The sequence below is a fragment of the Canis aureus genome, chromosome 4, assembly GCF_053574225.1.
Source record: "Canis aureus isolate CA01 chromosome 4, VMU_Caureus_v.1.0, whole genome shotgun sequence".
NCBI classification, from domain to species: Eukaryota; Metazoa; Chordata; class Mammalia; order Carnivora; family Canidae; genus Canis; species Canis aureus.
The window spans coordinates 8,936,929-8,949,519 of NC_135614.1; the positions used below are offsets into that span (position 1 = coordinate 8,936,929).

At 40.9% G+C, this 12,591-nt stretch overlaps 1 protein-coding gene across 4 annotated transcripts in view; it reads right to left on the reverse strand.

Annotated features, from left to right (window-relative positions):
* Window positions 1-267: 267 nt before the first annotated feature.
* The window catches only part of DISC1 (DISC1 scaffold protein), a 354,242-nt gene continuing 341,918 nt past the window's right edge, over window positions 268-12,591 (reverse strand). Inside the window, exons 12-13 of one of the 4 annotated variants that reach the window (XM_077894502.1) lie at window positions 10,030-10,148; window positions 268-732 (exon numbers count right to left, since the gene is read on the reverse strand). In XM_077894502.1, the coding sequence (XP_077750628.1) occupies window positions 594-732; window positions 10,030-10,148 (258 nt within the window). In that variant the 3' untranslated portion in view covers window positions 268-593. Of the gene's footprint in view, window positions 733-10,019; window positions 10,149-12,591 lie in introns of all 4 variants that reach the window. The other 3 variants (XM_077894503.1, XR_013377586.1, XR_013377585.1) reach the window with 3 other exon arrangements.

Sequence of the window (12,591 nt, forward strand, 5' to 3'; positions counted from 1 at the left end):
AAACACCAGGGACCCTTCCAGCAGAAACAGGTATTGCCACAATAGGAAAACCATAAGACTGCACCTCACTGACAGGTTGTTACTTTAAAGAAATTCCTTTTGGAATTTTTCATATGCATTCTTCTGAGATTACAGTGAATCACAGGAGAAGGTGAAAAGCTGTTAATTCCAGATCCTGGGGTTAATTAGCTCCTTTATATCATGTGCCTGTAAGAAAGTATAACAGGTACAGTGAGAGAGACTTACATTTAGTTTCCTCTTAACAGGTTCTTAAATCAGGAGATACTTTAATTGCAGCAGCAAGCAAGATGGTACAGGAAAAGAGACATTTTTCTAGCAGAATTCAACCCCAACTTCTGTCTAATGGGAACTGAGACGAGAAGATTTTCAAGTTCGGTGCAGGACTCTCCGATGAACGACTTGGGAAAGGTACCTCTGGCTGGCATTCGGAAGGAAATCCAGCAGATCATCCCCCTCCAAATTCAGGCCCTGTGTCTGTAGTTGATTCAGGCACCTGGGTCATGCAGGGGAGGTGAGAGAGGCCTCGGGTGCTGACGTGGCCGCTCGCCCTCCTCCTCCCATGCTGTCCTGCCTCAGGCCTGTGCTTCCCGGACACCAGCTGTCACACAGGAAGCCGCAGCCTCTCTTTCTCCCACCTCCTTTGCTGGCTGGAGCTGCAGGATCATGGCCTGCAGAGTTTCCTTCACCATCTGGAGCTCCCTCTTGAGACTCTGTGCACACGTTGTTAAGGAACACACGCGAAGGTGACGGGCAGCCCTGTGCAGCCTCAGAGAGATCTGATAAGAGCACGTGTGCCTGCAGGAAGCAGATGGGCACTGACATCTAATTGCAGTTTCAAGTTCTTCCAAATTGTAGGAATTAAATATTAATACAAATTTTACACTTCTTGTAAGAGCGATCGCCATCTCCATGAGGCCTGAGGTTATTAACTATCTCAAGTAAGATTTCAGAAAGGAAAAGGAAGAGTCAGCTTGTTGACTGAGACACTGAGACAGATGGCCCACTGGGAGGCTCCGGGCTTAGGGTCAGTGTGAGGGGTTCCTGCTAAGCCCCAGGCGGGGGTGGGGGGGGGCACAACTGCTACAGCCAAGTGCTTGGACAGCACGAAGGGCAGAAGGCTGGAAATTCGAGCTTTCTCAAGAAATCCATTATTTGGGGCCACTGTAGGTCCTGACTTGTGAGTTAAAGTCCCTGTTGGCCACAAGCCAGCCTTGTCACCTTGTGCAAATCACTTTGAACCTTGGTTTTCTCGTGAAACAAGGATTTCTAAACCCCTGCAGGTTTGAATCTGCAGTCTTGTGTTATTATATCCCCCAGGGACTTGTAAAATAGCCACTCAGGGTACACAAGATTTGACAGAGCTTGCCTTTTCTGGGTTGGTTGGTTGGTTTTTCTTTAAACTGTTGGGTTCTTACTTTACTAATCTATAAAATCGTTTCTCACATAGAGAAAACCATCACTGAGAACTTAGCAAATAATTATAGGGGATAAATAAGGTTGTCATTCTCTTAAGAAATCAGCCCTTTTCTGGGACTATATTTAACGAATCATGCTTTTTTTCTATCCACGGTCAGGTCCCTGTTTCCTTTCGTACCTAAAGTCAGAGCAACTCAAAGATAAACAGGACCAGAGACAGATTGAATTATTTTAGTTTCATAAGCAAATTAATTTCACTTCAGCCAAGAGGAATGAAGGGGAAATATGGGAATATGTCACTTAAACATCACTTAAATACTGTTAAATTATCACATGAGGTCAACCACTTAAATATTCCTAGAACAGAAATGGAAAAAACATAAAGAAAGCTTTGGGAGAAGTAGCTTGCAGAGATTTTACCACTCACAGACCATCAACTCTACAATGTTGTTTTATTTAAGTACAATGTCAATGCAATGTCAAGAGAAAAAGATACCCCCAGGTTATGACTGTAGAAAGCTTTCTTTTTCTTTTTTAAATAAAGAACTCCAGTGGATTCTGGGAATTATGCAAATGAACTTCTCCTAAGTAAAAATGCTGAACCACCCTGAAAAGCTTTTGGCAGCTTTTCATCTTAAAGCTTCACCAGACTTCATCATTTGTGTAATTTACATTCATCTACTAGGATGGTTCACTCCTTGCACTTGAACCTGAGGGGAATGAGGGTAGAGATGAGCGGGTGCAAGGAAAGAAAGAATACCATATTTACCTTTTTTTTTTTTTCTTTTAAAAAAGGTTTCACTGTCTTCCATTTCTCTGGACACTAATCCTTAGTGAAAACATGTATGACTTTACGAGTAAAAGCGTATATAGTCCCAGACTAAATACCAAGCTGCAATTTAACCACAAAGTTATGTCACATTTCCAAAGAGTAAGCACAGAGTTTAAGTAGTTTATGAATCCTGACAAACTCCTGAGATTTAATTACCTTTGATATGCAGCCTGGGACTACATGCCCCTATTTGTAATAATTATTGCTAAAAGATGACACAGGTTTTTAGAAAGAGAATTGAACCAAAGTGAGATGCTTCTTAAAGAACTTGCACAATTTCTGGCCCTCAGAGAACACTAGAACACTAGAGCCTTTTAAAAAGAGACTGATAGAGAAGCCATAAAGGAAAAAAAACTAAGTTACATAATTAAAATAATGCATCAGCACTTCATCCGACAATCTGCAGTGACACACAGAGGAGTTGGAAGGCAGGGATTGGAGCAAATGATCACCAGCGTCAAAAAGCTGGCAAATCAAAAAAAAAAAATAAAAAAAATAAAAAAAAATAAAAAAGCTGGCAAATCACTTAAATGCTTTGTCTCACTTGGAAAAATGCATATTCTCAGGAGTCCTCCTCTACTTGCTAGAAGAGACGCTGCCCCATTCATGAATTGTTTAATAAAACCAATTAGATCTTCAAAAACATAAAAGAAAAATAGCAAATAAAAGTAAATAAAATACATACTCTCATACTTTCTTCACAAGACCAGAGTTAAAAGAAATACTTTTTTTTCTTGTAAGCATTTAGGGCCTTTTGTGAGGCACTAGAGATTTAAGGCTTATCGACTAATGCAGCGGATGTAGCTAACACTCTGGGCTCTGTTGGATCAGGACTAGACATCAGAAATCCTGGAAACCTCATTTAGTGAGTCTATGGCGTAATGATCATAAAAATGATTAAAATCATGTTTTCATTACAACAAGTGTTGGCCACGATGTGCAGAAAGAGGAATCCTTGTGTACTATTGGTGGGAATGCAAATTGGCGCAGCCACTGTGGAAATCATATGGAGGGTCCTCAAAAAACTAAAAATAGAATTACCATATGATCCAGTAATTCTACTGGGCATTTACCCAAAGAATATAAAAATACTAATTCAAAAAGATACATGCACCCCTATGTTTATTGCAGCATTGTTTACAAGAGACAAATTATGGAAGCAAATGGACCAAATGTCCATTGATAGATGAATAGACAAAGAAAAGTGATATATATAATGGAATACTGCTCAGTCATAAAAAAGAATGAAATTTTGCCATTTTGTAACTACATGGATGGACCTAGAATATAACACTAAGTGAAAGAAGTCAGTTAAAGAAAGACATACACCATATGATTTCATTCATATGTGGAATTAAAAACAAACAAACAAACACTCTTTTTTTTAAGACTCTTAACTGTAGAGAACAACTGGATGGTCACCAGAGGGGCGGTGGGTGGAGGGATGGGTGAAATAGGTGATGAGGATTTAGGAGGGCTCTTGTCATAATGAACACCAGGTGAATATGGAAGTGTTGGATCATACTATACACCTAAAAATAACATAACACTGGATGTTAACTATACTGGAATTTTTTTAAACTGAAAAAAATCATGTTTTTATTTACAAAATACCTCTCTCTAACCAACCTGACTATGCGATGCCTTACAAAAATGTATGTTCCAAAACATGGACTAAAATAGCAGAGAATCCAGGATAAAATGTGGAGTGGAGATGGGGAAGACCAAGTTACAGGATAATTTGTATGGAATGGAGAACCTATACACATAAGTGATTTCTGCAAGAAAAGTGCATTAGAAGGACACAGTGGTAAACTTCTAGGTATTGACCCTGGGAAGACAATGTAGGCTTTTATTTTTTTTTCATACTTCTATAATATTCAAATCGGCATGCATACTTTTATATTTAAATCAATATTTCTATAAAAGAAATCACTTGAAACATTTCACCATTCAGCAGTTGGGGAAATAAAAAAACAGAAAGAGATCCTTGTTCTTTCCTTCACTCATTCAAATACTCAAACGTTTCCTGAGCTCCCACTGTGTGCTAAGAAAGGTTCTGGGGGGTAAAAATAAAGAAAGAAAAAGAACAAGAAAGGTTCTTGATGTAGGAAGCACAGGATTGAACTGAACAAAGTCACCGCCATCGTGGAGTGTAGTGTCAGTGAGTTCAAGGGAAAGTAAACCCACATGGGCATGTATGTAGCCTCCAAGATGGAGGCCATGGAGGGTATGGAGCAGGAGAGTGACTGATCACTCGGCTACTTTCATCACTAGTAGGTTGAAGGGGGCAAAGGCAGAAGCAGGGAGATAAGAGGCGGTGGTTGCAATACTCCAGAGAAGAAAAGATCATGTATTGAACTGGGCTAGTGGCTGTGGAGATGAGAGGTGACCAGATTCTGCATGTGTTCTGAAGGCAGAGCCAAGGGCAGATAGTGATGGGCCAGATGTGGAAGGTGAAAGAGGGAAAAGGCATTGAGAATGACTCCCAGATTTTTTATCTAAGTGATGAACTTGTAATTTATCAAGGAGAAGACAGAGTATGAGTTGGAGTTTTTTGAGGGTGGGGAGGGATTTTTGGAAAAGCCTATTTGTCAGCCAAGAAATGTCTTAGATATGTACACAGATAAGTACTTAGAGGTTATATTGAATAATATATTTAAAAAAATATTCTCATACTTTCTTAATGTATTCCATTTGATACTGCTAACTAAGATCTTAAGGCTACTAAGTAGTACAGTAGGTCTAGAATCAGTGTTTCTGATTACTAGTCCAATAAATTCAAAGTGAAAGCCCATTGACATATTTGACCTTGGTTTTTGTCAAAGTGCTGAGCAAATGAAGTAAAATTCCAATATTGGATTTTATTTTTTTTTATTTTTTTATTTTTTATTTTTTTTTAATATTGGATTTTAGATAGATATGATAGAGGTGCTCACTATATCTAAGTGTAAGAGTAAGTCTCAAAGAGCTGAAAGATTCTTATGATGCCTGTGCCATTGAGACCTCTAGGGCTAAATATAAAATTCCCCTGTAACAGATATGCCACTACAAATCTGTGACATCTAAGAATATGAGCAGATTAATTACAATAATGGCATAAGGATTGACATGCCAACATCTTTAAAAATACCTTTGGAGCCCAAGACCATTCTTTACCACCGTGGCGTAGACTATACACATATCAAGCAAATGTATAACTTCTTGCTAATAAACTTATGCAAGCTGCGTTTGCAATTAGTAAAGGGGTAAGATAGTAAGACAACTTTCACAGATGTCATCCAGGAATACAGAGGTAAGACAACATTGTCACTTAGGGCAGCCACTTGCAAAGAACCTCAAATTCTTTCAAGAAGGTCTTTTGTTTACACATAAAAACATTTTTTTGTGTGTTTGACTGTCAGTTGGGTTTCCAAGCAATCATGTTCGTAGCTCAGCCAAAAGTAGATCAGCTCAGCTGGTCTGGTTTGGTTCAAAAACAAACAACAGTATTTCTCAGAAACAGTTTCTCATTTGCTAAAAGTGTTTCTTCATACCAACAGTGATGGCTCTGTAGCCACTGTGGCTTGCAGTGCGAGGAAATTTACCTTCAGGAAAAAGCCAAAGGTGAGGAACGCAGCTGCTGAAGAGCAAGGAGGAAAGCCTCATCCACACACGTGACCTGCTTGGTTGCATCTGATGCTTTTACAGGGGCCGCTCCTTGTGGTGCCCACCTAGTGCCAAGTTTGCATTGTGCCAAGCTAGCAGCAGGGCAGCCTGGGGCACACACCACCTCCTAGGCTTCCTCTCCCCACCCCATTCCCTTTGGCAGAAGCCAATGGAAGAAATCCAGGCCCCCGTATCCGCATCAGCCCAGCACACACAATGCTCTCAATGACAACCTCTTACAGTCTGTTTTTTCCTCTGTAAGATTCACAAGTAGAGTTCTGTGATCCTTGTGGCCCCTTTTCCAGCTCTTTAGCTCTAGAGGGAAAACATTTCCAAGAAGGCACAGCAATCTCCTCAGACTGCTGTTACCTTTGTCTGTTCAAGCTACGCATTTGAAAGTTGAACCAGGCAAGGGATCTGAGGGGAATGTGATGTTTTTGCATGCGCCTGGATGTATTTAGAGTATTTGCATGCCATCAAGCACCACCAAAACTAATCGATTGGGCACCATGCATTCCAAATAAGCAGAGAGAACAGAATTCCATGAAGGTCTCCTGGACATGGATGCAAATAGAACCACAAATAGAAGCAGTCTGTCCTCATCTCATCTGTGATTCAGAAGCAGGCAGGACTGCCCAGGGGGCAGGGGGTGGGGGGCTTTGAAATATGCTAAAAGTGTCTTAATCTTAGGTGTACTTTCCCCAGACCCCCACTTTGAAAGTGTGTTGTAGAAGTTGAAGGGGGAAAAATTAGAAGAAACCTGCTTAAAAATCCACCTCACCTGGATGGTTTTCGGTTAAAGAGTTTTGGACATGGAGGAACCATCCAAAATGGTTTTCAAAACATGACTGCTAATTAGCACCCAAAATGACTGTGAAATCTTACTAGAGACTCAGACTAATGCTCCTGGAAATCCTGGCTTGACTGGCAGGGAAGTCACACCTCCTGTCCTCTCTTCAGACAGCAGGCATGAGTCACCTCTCTGACGTGGGCTCTTCCAATTAGTGGTGCAGACTTCTTTCAGACACTTGCTACCACAGTAGCTGACGGGTTTGTGTTGTTCTTTGGTCAGGCTACACGTAATTTAGTGAGTCTGTCAGGATGACGAAGAGACATGGGCTATTTTCTCTCCCTTCTTGGATCTGTCAATCCAGTGTCTTCTTCTTAAAAGCAGGACACTTTCAGCAGGCTGCCCGAGCCTCAGCATCAAGTCAGGATGCCCGGAGGATCTGTTTGGAAACTCATCTCCACCGTCGATGAGTGGCCCACCCCCCACTGATGCCTTGCTAGCAACACTGTCTCACACGCATGGTTTATGCAAAAGCCTAGTGTCTTCCACACAGAATATGAGCATCTGTAGCATCCAAGGCTTGAATCTTCTGGACATGGACATTCATTGCAGACTCACATTAATCACGTTCATGCTACATCATATATGCACAGCAGGCTCTGGCAGAGTATTTAATGGAATCAAACAAAAATATGATACTCACTGTGTAATTCTTTTGTGTTGTTGATGGCAAGCTGTTTCTTTCAACTGTACTCAGCTTTGTGTCTTTGATCAAGAGTGGAAATACAAACCAGTCAGTTTGGCTGGAGGATTCAGCAGCCTCTTTGAATCTCTAGATAAGTTGAAACTTATTTGAAACAAGGGCTTTGGTTTGTACAGGGAGGGAGCCTCCACAGAGCCATGTCAATATGTCTTTCTATCTTAGGGTGCTATGTTCCACTCAACTCCAAGTGCTGTTTTGTTTGAGTTCAAAGATTTGCTTCTGTGTCTTTCCCCTCAATCAGTGACACAGAACAAAGCCTGGGATTCAGAGATAAGTTTGGGTTGAAATCCATATTGCAGTATGGATTTTCTTTGAGGGGAAGAGGATGTCTTCAGGACCCACGCAGTATTTTCCAGCCCTGGTTTGACATGCCCCTAGTATGTCTCCACTTATCTCAGCAAGGATCAGCAAAATTCTCAAGAACATAACTTTGGTAAGATACTTTTATTATAGCTTAAAAATTTTATAGTAATTTTATGGTTCACAGAATGGGCCTGTCCACTTATTTGCAGGCACAGCTACCTCCCAATGGGACCAACGAGGACCACAGAGCTTGCCACTCATTAGCAATGACGCTGGACCAGTTACCTAATTTTGGTTTTCTCAACTATCAAGTTGTAAGAAGAATCCCTATCTATTTATTGCTGTTTTATTAGACATAAATGACTTTTTATATAGGCCACTGTGTGGCTACAAACTGACTTATTCACACATCTATTACGAAATAATTGAATAAACCTGTCTTAAAACCTCTGACATATAAATGGGATGTGGCTGGAGCTTTTGACACAGATACTGAAATTGTTGAGGCAAACGGACTTTGGGGAATGTAATTTTCTACCTAAAACCTAGCACCTACCATGTACAACCATGTTAAAGATTTTTCCTGAATATAGCCCCATGGAGCCTCATGAAAACCTTAGAGGCATATGTTACAGATGAGGAAGCTGAATCATGAAAAACCTTTAGCAATTGTCTGTCTCCTGCTGCTCCTGAGTTGTGGGTAGACTGTGGGGCCACTAAACAGGGTTTATTTACACAGAGCTCTACCTCCTCTCAGCCTCCTCCCTGGCCACTCACCCCCATTAAGGAGAAAACCTAACTCTCTAGAACCAAATTTGACTATAAAATTCAGAAAATTTAGGTCTAGAGACCAGCACAGACCCTGCCTACAGCCCTCAGAATTGCTCTCTGACTCCACTATAAGCTAGAGGTATGTCCCACTGGGGAAAGCCCCCTCCTGCTGGGCTGGGGGCTTGGAACCCCTCTAGAGGCACTAGCTCTCTGTATCACATCACTCCAGGCCCCCAGGCACATAGACAGTTACTTGTTCATTTGCTGGAGCCCATGTTCCCTTATAAATACTCAAATCTAGGTAATCTGTGAACACAGAATAAACAAAAATGCAAAACAAGAACTCTTCCACTGTTTCTTTGGCCAACTTTCTAAGAATAGTTTAAATACCAGTTTTGTAAGAGGTAGGAAATTCTGAAGAACAAAATGTCTGCTTTTAAAAATCTACCTTGAGCAATGTGAAAGGAATCACCAATTATGTTGAAGAAATATCCTGCTAAGTTTAATAACCAAGGTCTAAGATTTAAGGTTATGATGAGGAAGGAAACGGCATTGAATCCATCATTAAACTGTGGGTCTGATACCTGTGATTAAGATTAGTCGCAAAGCTACTTACACACACACAGACATACACACACAGTCACTCAAGATACAATATAAAAAGAAACAGAATTCTGAAAAGTAAGACAGCAATGAGAAGCAAAGACAAGAATAGCTACATTTCCCACAAACTCATCTAGCAAGGGTCATACTACTGACTGGAAAGGATGAATGAATGGAGAAGTGTTCTGATTGAATAATTGAAAAAAATATAGGATGGGGCTGCATACCCTTTCATCTATCTGCACACCCATCCATTTGCCCTTGAAAGAACTAACTAGAACTAAGCACATTCACAAATCCACACAGGAGGCGGTGCTTCATATGGATGTAAACTGAAGCTAGTATGTTCTCAAGCCACCTTGCTCAGTGGCAGCTAGTATTGAAGAAGGCATCTGCAGATGTGACACCAAGTATATGGAGTCTCATGCAAGAAGAAATTGAAAAGGAATGACCTGAAGTCCTGTTAATTATAATACTCTGCTGCTCATTCCAGGGCAGAATTGTATGGTAAAGAAATATAGAGAAGCCCCTGGGAAACTGAGCCAGGGAGACCCACAACCACCTGTGCCCCACAAACCCAGCTTCATGCCTCCTGAAAATTGCATTTTGCTTTGGCCTTCTATGCATGTCTGAACTTCACGGTTAATTTTTAGTGGTCAGGCTTAATAATCAAAAATGCTGAATTACTTACCAACAAAAGCGAGAGAGAAAACACTGCATCCAGGATAATCTCAGAGATCTAAGTAAGGTGTGCTGTGCTATAAATAACAGCAGCATCTATTTGTTTCCATCTGCCAGGGCATGGAAAAAATTGAGTATTTTTTTAAGACTTGCTCTTACAAAACAACTAGCAGGTGCTTAATAGGTAAGACGAAAAGGATATGAATGAGATCTTCATCATGGCTGTGGATTGCTGTGTGAAGCTGATCTTCTAAGTACAGTAACTTCTTGTCTATGGCTTCACATTTTTCTCCAAGTTCTGCAGAAAGGATGCAAGATTCCTGGCCAGAGAAAAAGAAAAAGATCATTTGTAAACTATAGACTTTTTCAGGTCTATGAGACATCTGAACTTTCCCCAGCAGTACCCAGAGGGAAGATTTCCCAACAGAGCCCTCCGGGCTTCTGCACACCAGGAGAATCATGCCAGAACCTTTGTCTTCCTTGGAGGTCATTCTCGAGAAGACATGAACTGATTTCAGGTTATTACTAAATAACGAGCTCCACAGATGACCTCCCTTATCTGGTCATCTCAAAGTGCTATTTCCAGGATGTCAACTCCTAACATTGAATTATCAAAGGGGAAGCCTGAGTCTCCCAGCTGCATCTGTGGACAGATGTAATAGGAATTCGAAACAAGAGTCAAGCTGTGGCAAATCACAGGAGCAACCTGGTTGAGCTGTAGGAACACAGCTACTCCTTGAGGGGCACAGTAATCCAATGGGGCACTGGACATGGTTTACACACTAGTCACAGGGCCTAAAAGTTAGAAAATTAGGAAGACTTTAAGTGCCATGAGGTATGTATTCTATATACAGCTGCTGCTGCCACCACCACAGGTATTAATCTGTTCTCCCTATCACCAGAGAAGAAACCCTCAGAAGACCAGGGCTGCTGAATGGCAGGCCCCAAAAGAGCAAGATGGATGGTGGCCTGCTCCCTGTGGTCCAGAGCCCCTGACATATGGCAGGCATGGGATATCCACTGATTCCATGAATGAATATCTGAGTCTTAGAGCTCCTTCCTTCTCAGATGCTTCCCTTTCAAACTTAGATCCCACCCATGAACCCAAAAAGTGTCTTCTATATCTCACTTTACAGCACAAAACCACCACAGGGCAGAGTCCAAACTGCCCCTTCACAACCGGCCATGGGGCCCACTCCAGTTGTATCCCCTTTGACATGCAACCTAATTTTGGCCAACTGGATGGCCCCTTTGCCTCTGGTCACACTATTCTTCCAGCCATTCTGATACGCGTTAGGTCCTCAAAAGTGTTTGTAAAACCTCTGTTATCCATTCATCCCACACCCGCAAGCACAATAACTGGCATATAGAAGCTCACGGACTTTTAAAAGAAAAGAATAACCAAGGTCCAAAAACTGAGGAAAGGAAATAGAGAATCTTAGAACAAAGGAAAAGGAAAAACGCAGCATTATGCTTAGTGAGATAAGCCAGACAGAGAAAAATAAATATTGCATGATATCACTTCTACGTGGAATCTTAAAAAGCCGAATTTGTAGAAACAGAGCATAGAATGGTGGTTACCAGGGGCTGGGCGGCGGGGGTGGGGTGGAATGGGGATAGGTGTGGCGAGATGTTTTAAAAGGACAAACTTGCACCTAGAAGATGGGTAAGTCCTAGATATCTAATGCACAGCACAGTGATTATGGTCAACAATACTATAATATAAACCTCGAAAATCCTAGTAGACTAGATGTTAAATGTTCTAACCACAACAAAGCAAGGATAATTATGACATGATAGAGGTGTTAGCTAATGCTAGGGTGGTAATCACTATGATATATACATGTCCCAAGTCAACGTATTGTATAACTTTTTTTTTTTTTTTGAGAGAGAGAGAGACAGAACACACACTTGCACAGGAGCAGGGGTTGGGGGGACACTAAGGGAGGGGATGAGAGAGAATCTTAAGGCTCCACTCCCAGAGTGGAGCCCAATATGGGACTCAATCTCACTCCCCTGAGATCATGACCTGAGCCAAGATCAGGTCAAGAGTCCAACAGCTAACTGACTGAGCCACCCAGGCGCCCCAACTTCGTTGCTGTTCTATGTCAATTATATTTCAGTAAAAAACCATAATACATAAATAAATAGATAAATAGGCAGCAAAAAGCAAGCTCATTAAAATTTAACAAAAAATAAAAAATAAAAACAAATAAAGTTTAACCTAATGTAAAAGTGATTATTTTCCCAACCCTGAGTGAAAGTCTTAGAAGGTACACTAAAAAGAATTTTGCCTAAGGGAAGAATTAAGATACATATTTAGATTAAACTGTAGGGTTACTATAAAAGTTGCACTTAATACCCAACAACAACAATGAAATGCCCAAGTATAGTGATATTCACTGTTAAAAAGGCCTTAGAGATAATGAGCTATGCAATATTATAATTGGAGGCCATGAATAATCATTAAATCCAGATATGTAATTTAACATTCATTATATTACCTCCAGAATGCTTTTGAGTTTATATTCCAATTGGTCAACTATATTAGAATAGAACGGGGCTAAGGGGAACTATAAATAACTACCGCAAATATTGGAAAAGCCTTTTATACTGCAAGTAAATGTATATACAGAAGAAAAAAATTTAGTGACAGCATCAAACAATTTCAAGGACAAATGGACACAAACAAGAAGGCACGTGAAGCATGCATGAGGGTCTGCCCGTAATTGACCATGGCAGTGATGATGAGAAGACAGCAAA